Source organism: Bidens hawaiensis, unplaced genomic scaffold (genome assembly GCF_021521415.1).
Source record: "Bidens hawaiensis isolate Kalapana, Puna unplaced genomic scaffold, B.hawaiensis_p1.1 tig00049734_1, whole genome shotgun sequence".
Classification (NCBI taxonomy): Eukaryota; Viridiplantae; Streptophyta; class Magnoliopsida; order Asterales; family Asteraceae; genus Bidens; species Bidens hawaiensis.
In genome coordinates, this window is record NW_027498897.1 from 81,280 (window position 1) to 108,248 (window position 26,969).

Here is a 26,969-nt window from a genome sequence, read left to right on the forward strand (position 1 = left end):
CTAGTTAATCCACAATGTGCTAGTTAAGAATGAGCTAATTAAAGTCTCGTTTTCTGTGTAACACTGTGCATTGCTAGTTAACCTACAATGTGCTAGTTAGACCGTGAATTCATCCAATCATATTGTGTCATGTGGCGCTGACTGGACCCAACCCTTGTCGGTCGCGCCACCAGTGAATTCACCCCGTTGTTGTTCGTGCCCGCTGAATTCATCCATTCACGAAACAACCCATCAATTTTCTTCGTTTAGCCCAAGCGAGCACACTAGCTCACCAATGCCGGTCACTCGCTTGCCGCAACGCTTAGTCTTAAGATTAAGAATGAGCCCCTTAAAGTCTCATGGTAACTCATGGTTTAACGACAATCAAATGGAGAAAGAGGCTAATAACACCAATGCCAACGGCGGTGTAGGTGGTTACTGGTGGTGGGCGGCTGCGAGTGGCGTCCAATTAGCTTGGGGCATATACTCCTTCCGCAAAGGCTACTCCGGCGACTCACGCCTCATGCCTGCTAAAGCTTTCGGCGTAGCTTCTCTGTTCGTCGGCGCCACCGCCACCGCCACCGTCGGAACCCTTAGAGCCTCCGGCATCCACTCGGTACCAATTCTTCTTCTAATTTTTACGATTATTTGAAAATTAGACAATCTGTATATATTATTTAAATCTGAAGCTCATTTAGTTTAATTGATAGTAGATTTTAGGTTAATGCGTATGTTTATAGGTAGACTATTTGTTTTGGTTGGGATCGTGCAAGTAGGGATGCAAAATAGCTGAGCCTGATCACGACTAGGCTCGAGCTCAGCTCGTTTTGACCTCTTTTTCCAGAGCTCGAGCTTGGCTCTTTTCTCAAGCCCTAGCTCAGCTCGTTCGTTTTTCTTTTTCTTATTTATTATTACATTTCAGTTATTTATTATATGATTTGAGGAAAACCTTAAATGAGCATAAGCTCGGCTCGTTTCGAGCTCTTTTTCCAAAGCTCAAGCTCAGCTCTTTTTCCAAAGCTCTTTTCTCTAGCATGAGCTCAGCTTGTTCGTTTTTTTTCTTCTTATTTGTTGTATATACACTTTAGTTATTTGTATAATTTGAGAAAAACTTTAAATGAGCCTAAGCTTGACTCGAGCTCGAGCTCATGTGATCTTTAACAAGCCGAAGATTGGCTTGAGCTCGGCTGTGCATTGTGAAATGAATACATAGAAGTCCAAAAGAGTTAAAATTTAAAAATACACTAGGCTCGTTAAGGCTTGACGAGCCTAAACGATATTCCCATCCAAGGCTCAAGCTCAATAACTAAACGAGCTTTATTTTCGGAAACAATATTCCCATACTAGTCTCGAGCTCAATAACTAAAGAGCTTTATTTTTGGCCCGGGATCGATAAGGCTTGGCTCATTTCGAGCTTTTTATCGATCTGATCTCGAATAGCTCGCACGCGGCTCAGCTTGTTTGCACCTGTATTGGTAAGCTACTGCCAGTAATTAACATGTATCATTAAATTTTTAGTTTAGTTTCTTCTTTGTGCTTGTGTCATCAATTCATCATGATTTATAGAATGATTCTTATGCAATTTAGGGTTATTGTAGAAAAAGCTTTACCTGAATGTAATTTTACATTCATGATAAATATGAACTGGTTTTATAGCAATAGAAGATTTTAACATTTCGTTTTTCTAAATGGAGCATCTACTTGCATTTGGTTAGAGCGTTTAACTTTACTTCAATCAACGCCTCTGCTTGTTTTTATTATATTTCTTGTGAACTCCAACTTCACGCCCTGCTTGCGGTGCGCACATATAATGTATATATGTGTGAACCCTTGGGTGGGCAAAAGTAAAATTGCACTAATTTTGACGTTATTTTACTAATCACGTGAAAATAACGTTAAAAGTGGCGGATGGTTAATCAGGCATCATGTGGTAGCGTTGATAGCCGAAAGACAAGGGCACATGCACCAATCAGCCGGTGTCCCGATGATTGAGTGTTATGTGTCTTATGTCCAAGGCTTGATTCAAAACTACTATCGAGCCGGGGGTCTCACCGGAAGCAGCCTCTCTATCCCTATGGGATAGAGGTAAGGCTGTCTACATCTTACCCTCCTCAGACCCTACCATAGCATTGCTATTGGTGGGATATACTGAGTACGATGATGATGATATGATGATGATGAACTCCAACTTGACATCACTTTTGTCAACTGATGCTCAAATATTGCACATATTGGATTTTGTTTAGGTCTCCATTTGTAGTTTTGAGTTCAATTCAACTCATCATGCTGCGTATGTTGATGCATGCTAGGTCTTTTATTAGTTGATCTGCATATGTAGCAAAACTGTTTAGAAGAAAAAGACTACATTAGTGATTTTGGACAAAGGAGGAAGGCTCAAATGTGAACAATTAGATATCAGGAACCAAAGGAACCGCTTTTTGGCCATTGGATCATGTTTGCAATGGTGTTTTCCTTTAAAAACCGAGTACGATGATTAGAAAAGTTATCCTTTAATTGTAAACGGGCCAGTCATAGTCTAACCAAGAAGTGGATTAAATTCAAAAATAGCTAAAAAGGGAACATGCCAATCGGGTTGAAAGTCGCCCAAATTATTATTAACGCGTACAAACTCTCCTGAATTACTTTATTCAGAAAGTTAATTTTTATTGTATTATTGCTTTTGTGATCACATTTAGCCCATTAGTTATTTAACAACCTGGACAATAAGTGTGCGCGTGTAAGCCAAATCTTTAAAACTCGTACTATTAAAATACCCATTTTGACCTTTACCCAACCTGTTTCCATGTCTGCCCATTTTGCCACCTCTGGCTAAAGAGGTGAATGACACACACACACACACACACTGTTGCTACATTATACTAAAGCTTTCTTTTAAAGCCTGGTTATCAGGATCAAGTAACTTATTTACTTTGACATAGGTAAACGATGCCATTGAGGCTGGTGCGAGTATAAGGTCTGGGCTCGGAGTCAAGGGCAGGGGATGAATGATTTTGATCACTATGGTGCAAACTTTATTGGTGCAAACTTTATTTTCTTGAAGAACTTCAAGACCAACAACTTCCGGATTTCACATTCGACATGGCATGGCTGTGTTGCTTTGAGATAGAGTATTTAATAATCTGATTATAATCAAATTAAATTAGAGAGAGAACAGTTTGATTGCAAGGCTGTCAATTATCTAAGCTGTTAGTTATGTTAATAAAAACCAAAACTCATATCAAAATCACAAGGACTGGTTATGCTTTACCATTATACACGTCTCCTGTTTACTAATCAATCTCCTATTGATTTGAGGACTAGGCTATACGCCCGCAAACCAGACCGACATATCTGTATGCCAGATCGAATGACTAATGTGGCAACGGGAAGGGTATGTTTGTAAAATCCCTCCTTATACCCGTATGCCAAATTTAATGATTGGTGGTGTCAAGATGTTGGAAAAAAGTGTCCCTCTGTAATGGACAAAATATGTAGATTTACAAGTAGATTAAAGGATGTATGAGTAATCATTCTGAAAAACATATTGCAGGACCCTATAAAACCACAAAAACTAATTCATCGCATATAACTACTTTTTTTGAACGATGAACGAACGCCATCCAAAAATCTACTAAAATACGCATGATGCCCACTTTGTGGGACTCGAACTTGCATCACTTTAGTGAAGATAAACACCTGATGTTACTAGCGTCGCATAGACGTGCACAAAAAAACCGGTTCCGGAACCTAACTGGTGGAACCGAACCGGAACCGGTTCCAGTTCCAACCCGGTTGGAACAATACCCGGTTTGGGTATTTTTGTACCCGAAAATCGTACCCGGTTCTCATATTTATATGTCAGTACCGGTTCCAACCCGGTTCCTACCCGGTTCTTAATTGGAACCGGTTTGGTTCGTACCCGGAATAACCGGCTCCGACGGGTTTTTTTGAAGGGTCAAACAAAAGTCAAACTAGCCGTTGGAACCGGTTCCAACGGTAATATAGCCGTTGGAACCGGTTTTTGGGCCAAACCTATATATAACTTGTTTCCATTACTTGTTTCACCACCAAACTCAAAAACAAACTACAATACTACTCCTTTAGCAAACCCGTTCCTTTACCCGACCATCCAACTAAATATTATTATGGCACCCATCAAAAAAACTAACAACAAGGCTAAGAAGAGTGTTTTTGTTGCCCCCGTTCCTGTTACGGAGGACCCAAGGGTTGTTACGGTAGTCAACCATAACCGCAACCAAGACGTATGGAAGAATTGGGATTTGATTGTGGATGACGAAGGTTATCAAAAGGCTCGTTGCAAACTATGTGGTTCAATATTAAAGCACGATTCCAACTCTACTTTGAGAAAGCACATCGAGAAGCCATATTGCAAGGCGTTAAAAGGGATTGGCGCGACCGATCAAATTGACTTGGGTAAAGATGGTACACTATTTCGTTACAACACGACTCAAGTTCAAGATAGAATGGCAAAGTTCGTTATTGGTTTGCCGTTTAACCACTTTGATGACCCGGAGTTGACGTCGTTGATTCGCGAAACTCTACAACCGAGATACACACATGTAAGTCGTACTACCTTAAGACGTCATTGTATCAGGTTGTGGGAGTGTGCTAAAAAAGAGTTAATCGAGTCTTTTCATTCTTTAGAAGCCATGGTTAGTTTAACTACCGATGTTTGGTCGGCACCACACGGGTTGCCCGAATCATACATATGTGTCACCGCTCATTGGGTTGATCCGGTGACATGGCAATTGATGAAACGCACCATCGCTTTTGAAAACTTCCCGTTCCCACATACCGCCGAAAAATTGTTTGAATTACTTGATGAAGTTATAACGACTTACAACTTGAGAAATAAAATATTTTCGATTTCGTTTGACAACGCTTCAAACAATACTAAGGCGGCTGAAAAATTTATCATTAAATATTCACCACCTTGTTTCGGGGATTTTTTTCATGTCCGATGTGTTGCACATATCATCAACTTGGTTGTCCAAATAGGTCTTGACAATGAACACATTTGTGATGATTTAAAATACTTTAGACTTATGTTACAAGATGTCTTCAAAAGTGGTAAAAGAAGACATCTTGAATATAAGAACTATTGCAAGTCGGTTGAAAGAAAGTATTTGGGGCCGAATTGGGACGTTCCAACTCGTTGGAATTCAACTTGTCATATGTTAAAGTGTGCTTTTGTCCAACGCCAAACTTTACAAGCTTTTCATAACAATCTTGTTGAAGAACGCGAGGCCGATATGTTTCCGGAAAGTGTTTGGGTCCAAGTCGGTTATTTGTTGGAGTATCTTGATGTGTTCAAAAAGTCAACAACAAAATTATCGGGAGTCTATTACCCTACTAGTTGTTGGGTTTTGCAAGAATTGTACTATATGTCTTGTGTTTTTAAAAGCTTTGCGGAGAAGAACAAACTCTTCGAAAATATTGTTGCGGTGATGAAAGAAAAGTTCATAAAATATTTTGAAATCATACCGCCGGTGTTTACTTGTGCCGCCGCATTAAACCCCTATTGGAATGTTAATGGGGTTGAAACAACGATTGAGGAAATATTCGACAACTTAGGTATGCACGAGATTGACCCGAAGTTGTCGACGGAAGCGAAGGACAAGTTCAACAAAAACCTTCAAGACCTTTATGACCATTATTTTCAAATGTATGGTCCAAGCACGAGATCGTCTTTTGTGAAAAAAACAACAACTGGTAGGCCGTGCAATGACCCACTTATAAACTTGATGAATGGGATTCGTGAATCGGCATCTAAGAGGCAAAGAGGAAACACACCAAGTAGCGAACTTGGTCGATATAGTGGAGCAAACTATGTTGAGGGCGCAACGGTCGACGAAATTCGCAATATTGATTTGTTGGCTTGGTGGAAAGGTAAACAAAACGAATTTCCCATTCTATCCGCCATGGCTCGTGATTTGCTTGCCGTACAAGCCTCAACGGTTGCTTCCGAATCGGTTTTTTCTCTTAGTGGGAGGGTGTTATCTATGCGAAGAACAAAACTAACTTCCGAGTCTCTAGAGGTTTGCATTTGCCTAAAGGACCATTTGGATGCGGTGGATCGTGTACAACACAAGGCGAACTTTGAAGATGAAATACCAATAGAGCGTCATATTCATGATGAGGAGGCGGAGGACGGGGTTTCTTCCGATAACGAAGACGAGGGTGAAGACGAGAATGAAGACGAAGAAGAGTTTTAATTATTTGTTTTGGTAAAATTATTTGTAACTTGTTCAACTAATATTTAGTTTTGATTTGTTTTATTATAATTACTTTTGTTACTTATGATTAATTGTTTGTTACTTTTTTAATAACGACGAACATTTTATTCATCTAAAAAATAACTATTACAAACATTATTAAAACATAAACGATACTAAACATAACAACTAAAACATAAAAAAACAAAGTCCGTCGTTTTAATCCGGGAATACTTATTTTTGGGTTGTAGAGCCGGACGACTCTCCCACTTCCGTTTTTTTAGCTTCCATTCTTCTTTTCTCTCGACAATACTTATTCGTATGTTTTCGTAATGTCGAGTTGGACGCTGCTTTAAGAAACTTCGAGCAATATTTGCAACGTGCCAACTCATGTGAGTCGGTCATGAGACACGAATCGTAATGAACCCAAACATCGGGGCATCTTGTTGTTTCGATCACCATAACAACGTCATCATTGGTTGCCATTTGTTGTCGGTTTAAGGTTAATTGTGGTTTGGAGTGTGTTTTATAGTTTTGGGAGTGATTTAACAAGTACACAAACAAACCTTGCTATTTATATTTATAGAAAGAAGATAACCTATTTATAGTTAAAAAACCGGTTCCAACGGTCAAAAACGGCTATATAGCCGTTGGAACCGGTTCCTAACGGCTATAATGTTTAAATTTCAAAAAAAACCGGTGGAACCGGTTTTTACGTAAAAACCGGTTCCGGTTCCAACCTACCCGGTTCCTAAAAGTTTGCATTTCTGGGCATCGGTTCGGGTCGGGAACCGAACCGGTTCCTGACTGGAACCGGTTTCATTTTCTACCCGGTGTGAAAAAAACCGGTTCTGAACCGGTTCGGGTTTTCAAGGTGAACCCGATTTGTGCACCTCTAGCGTCGCATTGCTTATAACTAAATTCTTGGGGCCCAAATTTGTGTTCTATGTTTTCCTACAAATTTGAAATGTGAATATGACAAGCAAAACGGCGTAAAAGCCAAGAAATATTCAAGTTTCCATGAGAAGTTTTAGCACCAGATAGTAACGCTTTAGCACCAGATAGTAACGCTATGACAATGGCAAATTTGAACTTTTGGCTTTACTTCGCTTGTTTGTCCTTTCAAAATCAGATCTTAACATGTTAAATCACGTTCGAAAATTAAAGTATATCTTAATATTTTTTATAGCCATAATCTTGAACTTGTTAAAAGCTTATTTAAATAATGTGTCGTAAAGCATGAGGTAGGTCCAGGCGATATCAGGCGAGAAACTGTACACTTCACACAAGTGCATGCGATATCATTAATTCATTATGCTTTCTCGAAGAGCTTTTGAGTGGGTGCGCGCTTGTGGGCTTTGGGTGGCTTTAGTGACGCGCCCTTATCTTTCTAATATGCACATAAAGATGGAAGTGGTTTGAACGACAAGCCAATTTTTTATTTATATACATGGTTCGTAACTTCGTTAGTTTTAGCGAGTATGTTGAAGTGGTTTCGATATAAGTTGAATTATAAACTAGTGATTCAATTACTCAAAACTTTGTTGTCCTAAAGACTCAAATTTGAATTTCACCTGTTTGAAGTAAAGCAATCCGATAAAGACTAAACCAGGCAGATACTGAAGAGTACCGATAACTGATTTATTGATATAAAACTACAATAAAAGCAAGTAAATATACTCCTTTTGTGTTTCAAATGACTTGGTAAATGACTCGTTTAAGACGACGCTGGCGGTGGCTCCTTGACCATCTCATTAGCTGTTGGTGAAGTGGGCATAGTAAGAATACCAGTATGTAGTGGACCACATAACTTGAATTCTTCAGTTGTATCTGACTTGTTTTCTTTTACTGTTCTCTGCAGTGTTGAGTATGCACAGTATTCTACTTCGTACACTGTCAAGTGCTCTGTTGTGTGTGCAACGACTGAGACCCCAACACCTTCACCTGCATCGCGTATATTTAAAATGACACTTGCTTATTTTTTTCACTTTTTATAAATGTAGCACAATATGAAAACTTGAATGATAGAAAAATAAGAAACGACTACTTACCGTGTGTAACAAGCAACAAGTTTTCATTAGGGTACTTATCAGCAAGGGTCTTGATAATGCTCTTGTACCTGTCTCTAGCGGCCTCAGATGACTCTTCCCACTTTGGCATCTGATGACATTTATCAAGAAATTAATAGCATTACTTGACTATTATAAGTGATCAAAGATTAGTGATCTTACAAGTTTTGACCTCTTTGTATCCTCGTTCTACACTTGAATCGACTGTTCCTTTTGGTAAAACAGCTTCACATTCCGAAATATTAAAAGCAAAATTTCCATCTTTAGGAGCGTTCTCAGCCCGTATGGCTCGCTTGTTCAGCATTTCACAAAGTCCATCCTCGACAGACGCCTGCAACATGTCAACAATGTCGAACCAATTGTTAACCAAACTTTCTGAAGATGTGCCATGAAACATTGAAGACAGTCATTCATAAAAGGTAGCTCTACAAAAACCACAGATCATCAAATCTTCAATTCTCATTTGCATTATGATCTAAACAGTTGAATTTAACAAGTTTTAAATATACAATATCCATATCAGATCATAGATCACTACTAAACCAAATTCACCTTAACTATCAGAAATACAATCATTTGCCTCTCACATCATCAAAAAGCAACTGTTTATTAGATCTAAAAACAAGGAATCAGTATTTGGAACTAAGATCAAAATCATCTACTCATTGATAAATGATAAAGATAAAGACATCAGAACTACTTATGTTAGAAGATGCACCATCATGCATGCATAATTCCACATCTCTAATCATTAAGGATATATCCAATAATATCCAAATCATAGATCCCTTTCTAAACCTATAGCATAACCACAAATTCACCTTGATTAGGGGTGCAAACGAGTCGAGTTGCTCGTGAGCTACTGGAGCTCAGATAAGTCAAATGCTCGAAATCAGCCGAGCTTTTTCGATCTCGAACCAAACCCGAGCCTCAAATAAAGCTCAATTAGTTATCGAACCCCAGCTCAATCCTCGTCTGGGAAGCTCGTTTAGGCTCGTCGAGCCTTAACGAGCTTCTGTGTTTTTGAAACTTTCCTGTTTGCGACCTCTATGTATTAATTTCACGTTGCACAACCAAGAGCTCGAGCCGAGCTTTGGCTCGTTTAAGATTTTTCTCAAAATACATAAAATTAATTTAAATGAAACTTAATTAACAAATAATTAACTAGCCGAGCCTAGCCAAGCCTGAGCTTGAAAAAACATATCACGAATCGAGTCCAAGCTTTAGAAAGAAAACTCAAAACGAGCCGAGCTCAAGCCTTGTCAAGCTCAGGCTCATCTCATTTGCACCCCTAAGTGTCCTTAATTACCAAATATATAATCATTTACCTCTCAAATCATCAACAACTGTTCACTAGATCTAAAAACAATGAATAACTGTCACTAACTAACATCAAAATCATTTCCTCAGTTATAAAACCAAACAGAAAATCACTATGCAAAAGTAACTAATAAGCTAAACACATTAGACCTAATTATATTAATAAATCAATCAATAATATGAGAATAATAACAACAAAATCAGCAAAATCATCTCCTCATTCATAAAATCAAACAGTAAATCACTACGCATCAGTAACTAATAAGCTAAACACATTAGACCTAATTATATCAGTAAATCAATCAATAATATGAAAATAATAACAAAATTAGCAAAATCGTCTCCACATTCATGAAAGCAAACAGTAATCACTAAGCATCAGTAACTAATAAGCTAAACACATTAGACCTAATTATATTAATAAATCAATCAAAATAATATGAGAATAATAATAACAAAATCAGCAAAATGATCTCCTCATTCATAAAATCAAGCAGTAAATCACTACGCACAAGTAATCACTAACATAAACACGTTAAACATAACTATATTAATCAATCAATCAAAATAATATGAGAATAATAATAACAAAATCAGCAAAATCATCTCCTCATTCATAAAATCAAACAGTAAATCACTACGCATCAGTAATCACTAACATAAACACGTTAAACCTAACTATATTAATCAATCAATCAATAACACGACCTTAAGCTTCGAATGATAATAATAAAAATAATAATAATAATAATAAATTAAAATTAGCATACAACATTAAGCTTATATAAACACATTACACCTAATTACGTTAGTGAATCAATCATAATCATAATCATAATCATAATCATAATCATAATCATAATCATAATAATAATAATAATAATAAAAATAATAAAAACTAGCATACGACCTTAAGCTTCGAAGGATCAATATCAACTCCATCAGCAGAGCTCATAACATTGGAACAATCACCAACGGCACACAGCGCGTGAATAACTTCCGATGCGGTCTGAAGGCAGCGTAGAAACAGCGATACGAACACACGGTGAATCGGAAACCCTAGGTTATTGCTCAGCTTCTTACCGGTGCAGAATGCCCTAACTTTGCCGTCTAATATCAACGGCGGATCCCACGGTCTCTCGGCTTTTTCGGTCCACAGCGGCTCGAAGTTGTCGATCCGGTCGCCGTGGCGCATAACGACGACGTTTTGAGTGTGGTTTTGGCCGGAAGCCATGGCGGTTAGTGATTAATGATTATTGTTTTTGTTATCGTTAAGTGAAGGAAATGGTCGATGTGGCTTCGTTGAAGGTTCCATTGAAGGTTCGTTCAAAAGACGTTGCAAGCAGTGACTCGTGACATGCACGTGTTTGTTGTTTTCTTTTTAACAACTTTTGGAACCGCCTCAGTACCCGGGTTAGTACCTGGGTGAGTGAGATGTTTTAAGACTCAGTATCGATAGTCCATGCTGATTTTGTAATCCCATCAACAAGAAAACCCGTCGTTGTAGGAAATCCTATATTGAGTCATGTTTCGAATTTAAGACGTTAATATCACAATTATTTAGGGATGGGGGCAGGTATCGGTAACCCACCAGGCCCATTACCAGTCGAGTATTCAGCATACCCGTTGGTATTTTCAAGTACATTTTTTTATCATTATAATTACTTTTATACTTTTTATGGGTTTGGATCAAATACAAATTAAATTAGCGTGCAATTATATATACAACATAGTGTAATTATAGTGTAGTGTAATTACAACGTAGTCTAATTGTACTAGAATTATTTACATAATTACACTACTTATATATGTAATTACACTACTTGATTCGCATAGTTAACGCATTAATTTAATTTGTACGTTAACTTTTTCATAGATAATTAGATGTTAACTTTTTCCTGGATAATTAGACGTGGCGGTGTGCCCTTATTATTTCAATAAATTAGATGTGAGCTTATTTTTTAATGGGCTTAGTTTTAGGTGGGCTTAATTTAGTATTCAAGCAAGCTTATATAGTTATATAGTCTATGGATTTATCATTTATAATGGGTTGTAGTTTTATAACTGTTAATTTGTAATTTCCAGCCTTGTAAAAGGAATGTTTTATTTATTGTGACATACCAATATTTTCATCTTTGTTTAATTGCTTCAAATAAAATACCAATGTTAATATGATATTATTGTCCAAGGTTTAACAAGAAACCGGATATATCATACAAAAACAGTTCACCATGTTTAGCTGTATGACATTGTTATTATCATCAACAATATAGAACCACTATGTGAATAAAAATGATCATATGATACAAAATTTACCGGCAATTTCGCTTTGTTCAACCGATAAAACCAACCGATCATGCATCAAATCTCTAGTTCTTTATGTATATATATGTTAACATCTATGAACATAAATGTAGAACAAGATATACATATTACATTGATCACTTTCAAGCTTTGATAAAAAAAAATGGCATCAAAGCTTCACCTTTTCTTACTACTTTCACTTTCATTCGCTTCGTTGCGGATATCAACAGCCGGTGATCCCGACATTCTTACAGACTTCATCCCTCCACCAGCCTTATTTGGCCCTCCGGGCGGAAACTACTTCACCAACACCGATTTTAGGTCACTTGTCGGCGCCCCCTTCCCGCCAACTTTCAAAGTCGTGAAAGCAACGATGGAGGAGTTTCCGGCTCTTGAAGGCCAGAGCGTTTCCTACGCTGCACTCTTGTTCCCTAACGGGACGGTTAACCCACCACACACCCATCCACGAGCTTCTGAGCTGTTGTTTGTGCTCATGGGTTCGTTACAAGTCGGGTTTGTTGACACGACTAATAAGTTGTTTTCACAAACATTGCAACAAGGGGATATCTTTGTGTTCCCTAAAGGACTTGTGCACTTTCAGTTTAATTGTGATGCCAAGGACCCGGCTTTGGCTCTCTCGGCCTTTGGAAGTGCGAGTCCTGGCACGGTGAAAGTTCCAAGTGCGGTTTTCAATTCGACCATCGATGATCAGGTGTTGGCATTGTCGTTCAAAACCGATGTTGCTACCATTCAAAAGATCAAATCCGGGCTTTCGGGCTAATCAAGATCAAGTACTTGCAAGAAAACTTGGATGTATGTTTTGTTTGGGGGGTTTTGGAAGTTAATAATTGTGTACCATTTGTAAGGTTACTTTAAAACAAGAGCGACAAGTCTAGTTTTTAAGTTTTATAACTAATAAAGATTACTTTTTATTGAGGCTATTTTGTATAGGCTGGTTATGCTATTGTACTAGTGTATGGTATTTTTAAGCGGACCAATCATATGATATACGGGTGCATAGTATTTTTAAACAGACCAGTCATACGATATTTGGATGTAAAGTCTTTTTAAACAACAATATACCTCTATACGAGCATATTTTGCATGACCTATATAGACCCAATTACCCACACGTACAAAATCCCTATACAAACGTATACAGTTTCATACAAAGCCCCATTTGGGCGTATACCAACAAACAATACACCCATGTATAGCCGTATAATATCAACTCAGTAGGGGTTGATTAGTAATGCAGTGGGTGTTCGTATAACCTCCCATTTCTATATTATACCTATTAATATTTAGAGTTAATGGCCATTTTCGTCCCTGTGATTTGCTACTTTCGCCACTTCAGTCCAAAGTTTGAAATTTTGTCAATTTAGTTCTTATACTTTTAAACATTAGCCAATTAAGTCCCCCGTCTAACGGCATCCAACTATGCCGTTAGTTTAAGGGGTATTTTTGTCTTTCTCCTGTTTATTTTTAGTTAATGGTCATTTTCGTCCCTGTGGTTTGATACTTTTGCTACTTCAGTCCAAAGTTTGAAATTTTGCAATTTTATGTTTAATTTAATTCAGTTTTTTTTCTTTTTCTTTTTTGTTTTTGTTTTTGTCTGTAACCCCTAAGAGCATAATCCAAGCCCAAAACCATCAAGCATTGACCAAAACAGGTCTACATTTACTCTGTTGACAACAATAATCATACCCTTCCCCATTGTATTTAGTTTCTATACATTTCCTAAACTCTCCCCCATGGTGGAATTCCAGGTAAAGCGGTCAAGGTAATCCCCTAAAACCGTATTATACCGATAAAACTAAAATCGTTTCTTTGGTTAATGTATTAAGTTAGGGTTTAGAGATTAACATATCGTAGCAAACATCTTGGCCGAAATCAACATCAGGAGGTCGAATATCTCGCATTTTCATGTTTGCTCAACAAATCGTTACACTAGATCGCATGTGTGTTCTTCAAATCATGGTGTTGTTCTTGAATTCTTCAAATCGACAACTCTAGGGTTGAATTCGACAAATTCAAGAACAATACCACAATTTGAAGAGCACACAAGAAATTTAGTGCATCTATTTCTTGAGCAAACATGGAAATGCGGGATATTCGACATCCTGATGTTGATTTCGACCCAGATGTTTGCTACGATATGTTAATCTCCAAACCCTAACTATTATGCATTAATCAAAGAAACGATTTTAGTTTTTTCGGTATAGTTCGGTTTTAGGAAATTACCCTGACCACTTTCCCAATGAATTCCATCATGGACTGAAGTAGCAAAAGTTGGCAAAAAAAAAAGAAAAAAAAACTTAACTAAATTAAACATAAAATTGACAAAATTTCAAATTTTGGACTGAAGTAGCAAAAGTATCAAACCACAGGGACGAAAATGACCATTAACTAAATATAAATAAGAAAAAGACAAAAATGCCCCTTAAACTAACGCATAGTTGGATGCTGTTAGACGGGGGGACGTAATTGGCTAATGTTTAAAACTATAAGGACTAAATTGACAAAATTTCAAATTTTGGACTGAAGTGGAGAAACTAGCAAACCACAGGGACGAAAATGACCATTAATTCTAATATTTAATAATCACATAAATTTCACCGTTATATTATCTCAACATACAATAGTTTTTGCTATGTGTGGAATTTACTGGGTATGATTGTTGTTGTTTATTATCCACCTCAACTTAACCACCAGGCTTGGCGTTTGACAATTGGACCTGGTTCGGTAAAGGTGCACAAATCGGGTTTTTTTAAATATCCGGGTTCGGGTATGACCAGGTATTGGAAATTCGAGTATTGGCAATACCCGGGCAGGTTCGGGTCCGGGTATTGTTTCTAAACACCATACCCTATGCATCGGGTTTGGGTCAGGTATAGAACCGGATATTCTAAAACCGGGTATTTGAATACCCTATTTTTCAGATATTGAATAAACTCTATTTTCAGGTTTTTTCCCGGGTATTTTTCGGGTATAGATTGGATTTTTTAAAAGGTTGCACATTTTAAGGGTATTTTTGGGTATTTTTCGGATATAAATCGGGTATTTGAAAAACCCGGTTTCGGGTATTGGAGAAACCCGGTTCTGGGTATGGAACCGGTTTTGGTTTTCGGGTATTACCGGGTATAAATCAGGTCCGGTTCCGGGTACGGGTCTTGGTACTAAAATGCATACCCTATCCGTACCCTACGGGTAGAGTCGGGTACGGGTTCGGGTATCAAAAGCCCGGGTATTAAAAAAACCGGTTCCGGGTATTTTTTTCGTGTCCGGTTCCGGGTTCAGGTTTTTTGTGCACCTCTATGGTGCGGTGGCAGACATGATCTATGCACTAAGTTTATTTCTACTCATGATAGTCTAAAATCTAACTGAAGAAAGAATACTTATACACTCATCGAAACCTGGCTAAACATCGTCGCGCCAAAACTCCACCATACATGCATAAGGCAAACAAATTTCCAACCATTTTCACAACCAAACAGTCCAAAAATAGAGACAGAAAGAGGGGAAAATACCAACAAGAACATAAGCAGCCGCAATTATTCAATGTCGCAACCACCTAACATGAAGGTTTTAAGCGACCACAAAAGGGCATATGCAACCCTTCTAATCGCACAAATGATGGCCTTTTAGTAGTTTTTATATGAAGTTCAAATAAATGAAGATATAATCATGAATCCCTGTGCAGATAAAATATAAGATGTATAAAATTAAAATAAGACCTATACTCCTATACTGTGTGAAGTAACCAAGGCTTCTTGTTTCTACTCCTTTGGCTCAACCATGAGTAACAAAAATGATCATATGATACAGAATTTCTTGCTTCGTTCAACCGTTAAAAACAACGATACATCAAATCTTTGGTAACAAATCATCACAGGCATTAACTAAGCATATTCTTTCACCACCTTAATTGATCCATCTCTATATATATATGAGTTGACATCTCTGCACAAAATGAGCAACAAGATATGTCAAAGATGGCTTCAAAGCTTCACTTTTTCTTACTAGTTTCACTTTCATTCGCTTCGTTGCGGATATCAATGGCTGGAGATCCCGATATTCTCACAGACTTCATCCCTCCACCAATGTTTTTGGGCCCACCGGGAAACTACTTCACCTTCACCGGGATGAGGTCACTTGTTGGCGCCCCCTTCCCGACAACTTTTAAAGTATTGAAAGCAACCATGATGGAATTTCCGGCTCTTGAAGGTCAGAGCGTTTCTTATGCAGTACTCTTGTTCCCTAACGGGACGGTTAACCCACCACACACCCACCCACGGGCTTCCGAGCTGTTGTTTGTTCTCATGGGTTCGTTAGAAGTAGGGTTTGTTGACACAACCAATAAGTTGTTTACGCAAACGTTGCAACAAGGCGACATCTTTGTGTTCCCAAAGGGGCTTGTTCACTTTCAGTTTAATAGTGATGCTGAAAACTCGGCTTTGGCTCTCTCGGCCTTTGGAAGTGCGAGTCCTGGCACGGTGAAGGTTCCAAGTGCGGTTTTCAATTCAACTATCGATGACCAGGTGTTGGCATTGTCGTTCAAAACCGATGTTGCTACCATTCAGAAGCTCAAAGCCGGGCTATCAGGTTAATTAAGATCACTGACATGAAAAATTGGGTGTAGGTTGTTTGTGGGTCAATAATATGTTGTTTTATGCAATGACAGCTAATAATATCATGAAAGTTTGGATGTATGCTGTTTGTGGATCAATAATCGCATGAACCCGGAAAAAGAATAAATATTCAAGTTTTCAACACTTGACCATGGTTTTATCATTTACGCAGTGACAGATAATAACAGAAATTGTCACCCTAGATTTAAGTATCTAATGGGTCACACGGTTACACGATCAAACTCAAAAATCCAAACACTAAACGTTCAGCCAAAACTTCACTGTACATACTTTATACATGCTACATATATCTTAAAAAGGTTTTAAAATGCGTACCGTCATGTTACAGATAAAGTCGTATAAAGCCCGTGTGCTGACTGCCTATTCAAGTTACGCTGATATCATCATACTTACCTCCAGAATCCAATAGATAGCTTCGTCTCTACTCTTAGGAGGATCGACGGAAATAATACCTGCATATTAATTATGTTCTCACTTGTCAATTTCAATTCATGTTTCCATAATACTTATAATCTTAAGTTTCGATAATATTATCATTTATAATTTAAAAAATACAGACATAGATTCAAATCTAATCAATTTTACTAAGTTTTGAAGTTGAAAAGTCAAATTTAGGATCTATTTTTAAAACTGTTTTTGTACAGCAAAGGAAGTACTTACACGAATATCTTTATGGCATATAAAGCGGCATATTTCCTAACAAGACGTTCAACTGAGTACCATTCTGACCGGTCAGAACCATTTTGATAACTAATTCGCGGCATGTGGATCGAAGCTATTGTTTAAAAAAATGAAAAATAAATCAAGTGAGTTATCAATAAGAATTAAATCACGTCGGTACCACACATACCAGACTTTTGAGCAGCTGAAAATGCAGCCTTTGACAAGCACTGCTCCAGATCAGGAATAGAGATACTGCTACGAGGCACTTTGCGCCTCGGATTATATGTTTGAACCACAGCTAAACCAACCCACTGACCAGCATTAGCCACTTTATTCTCATCATCTTCACCTGCTGCACAAATCGGCCTTTATAGTTTAAATGCTAACAGACACTCTAAACAATTGCATTAATAATAAACTTAAATGCTAAGAAACTAACCAGTAATTTCTATAAGATGCAAATCACCAAGATGAAGATCCCCAAATTCAGAAGCGCGCTCATATGCATTTGGAATTTGTGATGAAAGTCTAGCTAGTGCATCAAACATGCCACCATGACCCCATTCTCCCGAATCATCAACACAACTGCAATAATACATACACAAATGAAGCAGCATGGTAATGAGATAAATATGTAAACAAAAAGAAAAAAGAAAAAACTACCTACCTAAATATTATACATGGCTCTGATGGACAAATTTTGGATGGTTGAGTGCAGTCCCCATAAACTAAGTTTACCGAACCTGAATCTGATAAAATATTGTCATCTTGTGGGCAGATAATGTCTTTGACCGACATTGACTTGTATCCGTTAGCTTCCCATTTTGCCAATTTCTTCTCTTCAGCTTTCTTCCTAACAGACTCAGCTTTGAGACGCTTCTCCTCGAGTTTTGACCTCTTATTTGCCTCCTCTAATGCCACATCATCACGGGTTTCTGATGTTTCTTTAAGCTTCTGGACCCATGAATTATATGAAGCTTCATCAAGAACATGGTCGTATGACTTTCCACCTGATGCACTGTTTGAATTAACCTCAACTGTAAGATTCTCGACTTCTGATTTCCCTCCATGTCGGACTGCTATAACCTTTTCTACGATAGAGTTGACTTTTGACATGTCAAGTTGACCCGAACTCTCATTGCTTTCAGTAGTGGGATCAAACATACGTAACCCTAGTACAACAGATTTCAGATCACCAGCTTCGGCTCCAACTATATCTTTGCCTTCTTTATCTATGCTGTCATCACCTATGACATCATGGCTTAATTGCATCTTCCTCTCTGCTCTATGCATTATAACCTCCTCCACGGTCCGCTCCGTAACTAGATTTATAGAAATAACATGATTCATTTGACCAATTCTATGAGCCCGTTGTAGAGCCTGCTTATCCACCTGCGGATTCCAATCTTGCTCGTAAAATATAACCTGCATTTTGTTTCATCCACAGTGAGTAAATAATATGTGCATCTGTAATATTAATAAAGGCAACTGAAACTGATAAAGGTACAAGGAGAGAGAAATATAAGTATTGGGAGGGCTTACTGTGTCAGCAGCTACAAGATTCAAACCAACTCCCCCTGCTCTGGTTGAAATCATAAAGACAAATGCAGTGGCTGAATCAGGGTCAGAACTGGAATTTCCAGTAACAGACTGGCGGCTAAAACTCCTTATTGCAGCAAACCGTTCTTCAGCCCTAATGGACCCATCAAGACGCTCATAAGGATATTTTCTCAACTCCATATAGTCCTGTACTTCAAAAAATTTCCAACAAATTTAATTAACTGAAAATGTATGTTTGAGCACGGATGTCATTTTTTAACCACAAAAGAAAAGAAACCTGCAAGATGTCAAGTGTATGTGTCATCTGTGCAAACAGAAGAACACGATGTCCAGAACTCTCTAGCTTCTGGAGTAACTGGTCCAACAGTATAAGTTTGCCACTAGCCTGAACTAAGTGTTCACCCTCTTCATATGGTTCAGGCTCAATACCAGCAAAGAGGTAAGGATGGCTGCATGCTTTACGAAGCTGTATTACCTGCATAAAACAAGAAGCTTACGTCATCATATACTAATTTTAAAATACAAACAATAAAAAGCTTAACAAGTGAGAAGTTGGCTTACAATATTCTGCAAGGATTGGTGATTAGAGGTCCCAAAAGACAATGCTAGAAGCTTAGGAAGCTCCTTTTTCAATATTGACATATACACTTTCTTTTGCAATGTCTCTAAGGGAGCCATCCTACCAAAAGGCACTATTATAATTAAATTCAAGTTTTCACATAAAGTATCAAATTTCAACTTACAAGGTGATTTCAGTAAGAGGCGGTAAAGATAGGGTTCCAGTCTCAATAAGCTTAGATTTGGTTCTGCGAAGCATGAACGCCCCCAAAACATATTTTAAGCTTTTGAACTTATCCTTAACTATTGGTGCACCTTTACCTGCTTCAGAAAGCAAAGTAGAATAGTCAACATAAGGCCATTGTTAAAAAAATGCAATTCAAGGAATAAAGGATATTCACCTTCCTTGAATGTAGAAGAAAACTGGTCCAATGTCCCAAAAACCGAAGGCATAGAGAAATGCATGAGCGCCCAAAGTTCAGTAAGACTATTCTGAATAGGTGTTCCAGTCATGAGTAGTCTTCTTGGCATAATATAATGTTCTGTAAGCACATTATACAAAACCTGAAAAAGATCAACCGATCAAGAAGCTAGAAACTTGGCTTTTTAACAATTAAAATAATCTTGAGCCTACACTGGAGGGGTTTTTAAGTCTTTGCGCCTCGTCAATAACAGCATAATGCCATGGAATTTGGGAAAGAAAGTCCTGATCGATTAAAGCTGTATCATATGTTGTAAGAAGCACATCAAAAGGTAATGCCTGGACCTGCATAGTGCAACAGCACAAGAATTAATTAGTTAATATCCAGGTCAGCAAAGGCTTCCACTGCTATTTACTGGTAAACTTACATTGGGTGGTGATGATTGTTTTGTCACATTTTCATGCATTTCCCTTCTCAAAGCGCGCCTGCATTGTTGTCTCCAACATAACGCAAAGCCTTTAATTTTGGGGAGAATTTGGTAACCTCGGTAATCCATCCGTCTGTCACACTGAGCGGACATAGTATCACTGCATATACATCATACAATTAGTGATTTAAAATTGATCAAAATGCGGTATGATAAGATTAGCAGAACAATTTTCGTTTATTATTACTTACGAAAGGGTCCGTTCAATCCTCGACAAAACTTTAAATAGCTCAGGAAGGAGATAGCTTGCAATGTCTTTCCTAGGCCCATCTGCCAATAAATATTTTGAGGCTAAGTGCAAACACTTGATTATGCTCTATGTTAACCACTTAATGTTCTAGTAGTCAATGTAGCATGTTTAATGTAACTATATAAATTTGATTAAACTTAGTGTGTTTCCAGCCTCCATGTAAAAACGCAACTATACCTCATCTCCTGCAAATACAAATCAAAACCAATCACATTATTATTCTTGAGTTATTGGTAACACTGTGATGCAAAAGGATATATCAAGAGCTGCCATTATAGTCTGAACTTGAATTCAGTAAACAGTGTTAAAGGGACTTTTGAGACAAAAGGAACTTTTCATTCAGATCTATATGACCATGCGATTACTGTCACTACCCAAAGAAAAAGTAACATTAATTTCACTAAAACACTGTACTACTTTACTATGAAGTCAACCCAGAGTAAATATACAATTATACACTTATATAGAATCATCTACAGCATAAAAGTTCAAGAAGCCAGCATAGAAAGCACAATGAAGCTGACATACAAGTTGCGGCGTTTGAATAAGCTTATTTCTGGGCTTACTGAAAATTGAATAGCCCCGGTTGCTTATTTTTAACAGCTTATTAGCTTATCACTATCAACTTAAGCTTATCGCTTTATAAACCCATAGCTTAATCTGAAAACCTCACAAAACGTTAAAAATAAGCTTCTTGACATTCATCAAGCCCTTAAGGCGTAAGCCCAGAAGATAAGCCAAATGGATGAGTGTCAAAAGAGCATTTTTTGAACATGTTGAAACGAGTTGGGTCAATGGATTTTTTCTTTAATATTGGTAAGAACTAGGTGGGTCGGGTTATGGGTGAGAATTGGTTCGGTCAAGCGGGTTACGGGTTACATGTCGGGCTATGGGTCAGGACTGGGCGGGTTGGTTGATTCGGGTTCCGGTGTGCAACATTTACACCTTATTGAATTGTTACTTCTGTTATGCATATTTGTAAGTAGTAAAAAGTTCGGGGTTGGGGTTCTATGTTCTTAAAAAAATCAAGCGAAACCGTGATTAGTTTCGGGTTGGGGTTTGTTTCAGGTTGATACCACGAGCACATTTATCTAAATGGGTTGTGTTCGTGCTAGCTCTAGAGATTCATGGCTTGACCGATTTAACTTATTAAAATTTGCATTGCAAATTTAAAATTGTTTCAGTTTTTAAAATATTTATGAACCATTACTTTCAATTGCAGACACGGGCAGGCTGCAAGAGAACTAAATCAAAGGAAATGCATGGAAGCAAGCATTGATTTCTTTCTTTGAAGAAAGCATCGAGTGAGTGACGGCGTTAAAATGGTTCTCAGCAATTAAGCCAAATGACAATGCTTACCCAATCAAATTAATACAACAAAGGTAAATAGTGAATCTGTTCCATTTTTGTTTAAAGAGTCAAAGGATTAAAGCATCAATGAGTTTTTGTTGAACTTTTCCTTTTTCACATTAAGCAAAAAAATATTGTTTCTAAACTGTCTAGCTTAACTCTTTTAATTCAATGGATTTTCAGGTGTTCATTGTGTTTAATGATATTCCCATGTTGATGATCCCGTCCACCGGACGGGTAAAGCACTAGTTACTTGACGGTAGCGGTACAAACAAGCCGGGCTGTACGCAGGCTATTTGAGATATGTTTGTTAAAAAACTCAATTGAGTCAGAGCCCAAGCTCGAGTCTAAAAGTAAGCTCATTTAATAAACGAGCTTGAGCCCGAGCTTCACTTATCAAGCTCGAGCCGGTTCACGTGGCTAAACGAGCCTGTTATTTATATGATTGTTAAGAATATATATTTAATAATTAATAGTTAATATATTTTATGTTATGAAAAAATAAATAAAAATAACTAAATAACATATATCATTTTTATTCATAAAATTATAATAGAAAAAAGTATATACAAACAATTATAAATTATATAAAAAATAATTGATAAATAATAAACGAGATGAGCTCGAGCTTAAAAATCTGCTCACGAGCCGAGCTTGAGCTTTGAAAATAGAGCCTGAAACGAGCCGAGCTCGAGCTCTGTGTAAGTTAAACGAGCTTGGGCTCGGCTCAGATCGTTTGCACCCCTACCTGATGTGACCCGACCCGAAAGGAAAATCTAAAGATTCAATCGTGACGTTTCACACCCGGCCCTGAGCGGCGGAAACAGCCGGGCGCGCGCGAGTGGGGATTGATAATTAAGCACGGGCCATTGCAAACATTCAAAGATTTTCATTGCGCATGAAATGTTTAATACAAATACATTACATTGTTTAAAAATTACATAAAAACATCCAAGTATAAAAACTGTTGAAGATTTCCACGCCATATCCCCTTGCGCGGCGGGTACAACCACGCGCATCGAAGGGATAGAACTAAAATCTTCCAAAAAGCTAGTTTTAGATGTTCAGCGTGAGGTGCTCTAAGTGTGACTCCATGCGCTACCTAGTTATCTCCTGAAAGACACGTAAAAACATTTGAATCAGTATAAACTGAGTGAGTTCACAAGTTTTAGTAACTTGATAAATCGTATTGCATCATAATCTTGATACAAATCATTCTGAAACATAATTCTGATAGCATCATTAAAACACATGCTTGGTAAAACATAGTCCTATCAACATATTCTGATAAAATCGTTCCGCGGGTTACGCGCGAACATTTCTGGGAACTGTGCTCGTCTGTGTAAGTGGCGCTGCCACTACGAGCGAAATAAGTAATACCGTCCCGCGGGTTGCGCGTGGACATTTCTGAAAAGCCGTGCTCGTCTGTGTAAGTGGCGCTGCCACTACGAGCGAAATAATACCGTCCCGCGGGTTACGCGCGAACGTTTCAGGAAAATGTGCTCGTCCATGCAAAGTGGCGCTGCCACTACGAGCTAATCAATAATTCCGTCCCGCGGGTTACGCGCGGACGTCGTGCCGGAAAACAAGGCGCTCGTCCATGCAAAGAGGCGCGACCCCTACGAGCGGGCTCAAACCCATAGTACTGCCCCATGACCATACTAGGCACTCGTCCATGCAAAGAGGTGCGACCCCTACGAGTGGGTGGATCAAACCAGCAGTCCCTACCCTTAGAGTTCCACTGGTAAAGTGATCACTTACTCGAATTCTGGCGCACATACATCGAAAACCATAGATACCGTTTGCATTGCTCGTAAATACACCATAATGAAACATTATTTAAACACATAATTGCTTGTATTGCTTGTAAGAGTATCACATAAAACATAGTTTTAAGTACGTGTCCCTCGCCCCGAAAACAGTTTAAAAACAGTGAAAACAGCGAGAATAGGGGCTGTGAGACTCACCTGTGGTTCTTGTTAAGGGATTAATCGAGATTCGGGTTTTCTTGGTGTTGGCCTCGGAATTGAAGGTCTAGAATACGATTAAATAACAAGAAGTATATATATTAAGATCAAGAAATAGGAGAATATAAGGGTTGGAAGGTAGATCTCAAGGTTATATTCTCGGCTTACCTAGTTACAGGATCGGATGCTTGGGAGATGATTAGTGCAAGTTTGCAGTTCTTAAGAGAGAAGTTTGAAGTGTGTTTGGGTGATAACTTAGGTTACATATTTATAGTCAAACTCAAGGGAACACAATCCTTTGCTTTAGGGGATTGTAATCTTTTCATATCTAGGTGTAATGATGATAAAGTATGGAAATTATTATTATTTATTTAAGAGTGGAATAGTGGATAAAAGATTTTGATTTGATTTGGTCAGGACATGCAGGTCTGGGGTTGGTGAGAATAGGGTGGCTGACAGTTGACTTTTCGTGTTACAGTGTGCTTTTTCAGGTACTTTTGTTAGTGTACAGTAAAAAGTGGAAAATCTCTGAAACACGCTACTGTTTCCTTTTGGGCGGGAGTAATCTCCTTACGTCTGGAGAATAGACTAAGTGTTCCGTGCGTATCACTTTGTGCGCATAGCTTTCTGCGTGAAGGACATTTCTTTGCTGCGGGTAGGTGCGTAACCTTCTCGCAGTTAGGGACATTGAGTTTCATTTGTAGATTCTCCAGGTGGTCTTGGTATTTCAACATAGTGATCAGTTATGTTGAAGTCAATTCCTTCTTGGAGCTTCAGACAAACTAGCTCTCAATGTTCCCGCCATGCGGGGAGGTTAGTTCCCTTCCGCACGCGCATAAATGATTTAGGGTGCACCCGCCTTAGCATCATGCGTGACGGTCAACCCATTAGACAACATATCGTTAAGGTACATGAAAACATAAAGCCAAAACATTCGCGCATGGCGCATATAACATATGCCCACGCTGGTTCTTAACATGGCGCGCTCGCGCAGGGCGCACATAATATGCCCGCGCTGACTAACATGGCGCGCTCGCGCAGGGCGCACATAACAAATGCACGTGCTGATTCTAACATAGCGCGCTCGCGCAAGGCGCATATAACATAATTACCTAATATTTAGGTTGATTACTTGGTTTAAGGGATTGGGAATTTACCGGGTGTCACATTCTCCCCCTGTTAAGCGAATTTCGTCCCGAAATTTAGGAGACGTTGCTGGCAGAAGCCATGCTCTGAAAGAGGTGTGGGTATTTCATACGCATCTGGTCTTCTCTTTCCCAAGTGAATTCAGGCCCACGCCTCGAGTTCCATTGAACCTTTACTAACTTGATTCTGCTTCTGCGTAACTTTTGTTCTTTCCAATCGGTTACTGCTATAGGTTCTTCTACGAAGTGCAGCTGTTTGTCGATGTGAATCTCTTCCAACGGCAAAATCAACGTTTCGTCAGATAAGCACTTTTTGAGGTTGGACACATGAAACGTATCATGAACTCCACTGAGTTCGGCGGGTAAACGGAGTTTATAAGCAACCGGACCGATCCTTTCCAGGATCTCAAATGGTCCGATGAAGCGCGGATTCAACTTTCCTCGCTTGCCGAAACGGGGGACTCCTTTCCATGGAGAGACTTTCAAAAGTACTTTATCCCCTACTTGAAATTCCAATGGTTTCCTTCGCACATCTGCGTAGCTCTTCTGTCTGTCGCGCGCTGTCTTAAGGCGATCCCGTATCTGAAAAATCTTGTCTGTTGTTTCTTGGATCAATTCTGGACCAGTCATTTGCTTGTCACCCACTTCAGCCCAGCACAGTGGGGATCTACACTTGCGCCCATACAAAGCTTCAAACGGCGCAGCCTTGAGGCTTGTGTGATAGCTGTTGTTGTAAGAAAATTCAACCAATGGGAGATGAGTATCCCAGCTACCTCCGAAATTGATCGCACACGCGCGTAGCATATCTTCCAATGTCTGGATTGTTCGCTCGCTTTGCCCATCCGTTTGAGGATGATAAGCTGTACTCATATCAAGGCGAGTACCTAGAGCTCCTTGTAACGATCTCCAAAACCTTGATGTGAACCGACTATCTCTATCAGAAATGATGGACACTGGGACTCCATGTTTTGAAACTACTTCTCGAATATACAATCGGGCTAACTTTTCCATCTTATCGGTTTCCTTGATCGGCAGGAAGTGCGCTGACTTAGTTAGCCGATCCACAATAACCCAGATCGTGTCGTAACCCCCAGGTGTCCTTGGCAGTTTGGTGATGAAGTCCATAGAGATTTGTTCCCACTTCCACATGGGAATTTCTGGCTGCTGAAGCAACCCTGATGGTTTCTGGTATTCAGCCTTCACCTTCGAACACGTCAGGCATTTACTGACATACGTCGCGATGGCGCCTTTAAGATTGGGCCACCAATACAGCACTTTAACATCTTGGTACATCTTGTCTGCGCCAGGATGTACGGAATACCGTGTCTTGTGAGCTTCGTTTAGTACTTGCTCGCGCAATCCTCCCTTGAGAGGGACCCATATGCGGTTAGCGAAATATAGATTGCCGTTCTCTTTAAGCTCCAAACTCTTAGTCATACCCCCAAGGCATTCGTTTTTAACAAACTCTGGTTTCAAGGCTTCTTGCTGAGCGTCTCGGATGCGGGTAGAGAGATCTGCGTGAATGGTCAACCTTAGAGCCTTGACTCGTAGCGTTTTTATTCGCTCCTTCCTACTTAGCGCGTCTGCTACCACATTCGCCTTTCCAGGGTGGTACTTAATTTCACAATCATAATCATTCAACAACTCCACCCATCTTCGTTGCCTCATGTTTAAATCCTTTTGATCAAATATATGTTGAAGGCTCTTGTGATCCGTAAAAATTATACACTTTGTACCATAGAGGTAATGGCGCCAAATCTTTAGCGCGAAGACAACCGCTCCAAGTTCCAGATCATGCGTTGTGTAGTTCTTTTCATTGGTCTTGAGTTGGCGTGAGGCATACGCTATGACTTTGTCTCGCTGCATAAGGACACATCCAAGTCCCTGATGTGAAGCGTCGCAGTAAACAACGATGTCATCCGTCCCCTCGGGCAAAGACAAAATTGGCGCACTACATAACTTCTGTTTTAACGTTTGAAATGCTGTTTCCTGACTTTCGCCCCAAAC

At 38.9% G+C, this 26,969-nt stretch overlaps 4 protein-coding genes and 1 pseudogene across 5 annotated transcripts; 3 read left to right on the top strand and 2 right to left on the bottom strand.

Moving 5' to 3' along the window:
• Positions 1 to 274: 274 nt before the first annotated feature.
• On the top strand, positions 275 to 2,990 carry LOC143598167 (uncharacterized). The gene is made up of 2 exons (XM_077076457.1): positions 275 to 595; positions 2,919 to 2,990. Exons 1-2 carry the CDS (start codon positions 275 to 277, stop codon positions 2,982 to 2,984), a joined length of 387 nt encoding a protein of 128 aa, XP_076932572.1. The 3' UTR covers positions 2,985 to 2,990.
• Positions 2,991 to 7,799: 4,809 nt separating this feature from the next.
• On the bottom strand, positions 7,800 to 10,834 carry LOC143598172 (uncharacterized). Its single transcript, XM_077076462.1, has 4 exons — positions 10,515 to 10,834; positions 8,457 to 8,615; positions 8,267 to 8,375; positions 7,800 to 8,159 (listed from the first exon to the last, which is right to left on the bottom strand). Exons 1-4 carry the CDS (start codon positions 10,797 to 10,799, stop codon positions 7,933 to 7,935), a joined length of 780 nt encoding a protein of 259 aa, XP_076932577.1. The 5' UTR covers positions 10,800 to 10,834; the 3' UTR covers positions 7,800 to 7,932.
• Positions 10,835 to 12,043: 1,209 nt separating this feature from the next.
• LOC143598174 (putative germin-like protein 9-2) lies at positions 12,044 to 12,743 on the top strand. The gene has a single exon (XM_077076463.1). It carries the CDS (start codon positions 12,072 to 12,074, stop codon positions 12,687 to 12,689), a length of 618 nt encoding a protein of 205 aa, XP_076932578.1. The 5' UTR covers positions 12,044 to 12,071; the 3' UTR covers positions 12,690 to 12,743.
• A 3,113-nt stretch (positions 12,744 to 15,856) lies between these two features.
• Positions 15,857 to 16,519, top strand: LOC143598175 (putative germin-like protein 9-2). Its single transcript, XM_077076464.1, has one exon. It carries the CDS (start codon positions 15,895 to 15,897, stop codon positions 16,516 to 16,518), a length of 624 nt encoding a protein of 207 aa, XP_076932579.1. The 5' UTR covers positions 15,857 to 15,894; the 3' UTR covers position 16,519.
• A 697-nt stretch (positions 16,520 to 17,216) lies between these two features.
• Positions 17,217 to 21,186, bottom strand: LOC143598178 (putative helicase CHR10; annotated as a pseudogene). Its single transcript, XR_013147064.1, has 12 exons — positions 20,442 to 21,186; positions 20,191 to 20,350; positions 19,976 to 20,107; positions 19,743 to 19,905; positions 19,527 to 19,665; positions 19,345 to 19,462; positions 19,061 to 19,258; positions 18,766 to 18,969; positions 17,891 to 18,648; positions 17,663 to 17,808; positions 17,411 to 17,572; positions 17,217 to 17,335 (listed from the first exon to the last, which is right to left on the bottom strand). The product of XR_013147064.1 is annotated as a putative helicase CHR10 (transcript).
• Between the last annotated feature and the right edge of the window lie 5,783 nt (positions 21,187 to 26,969).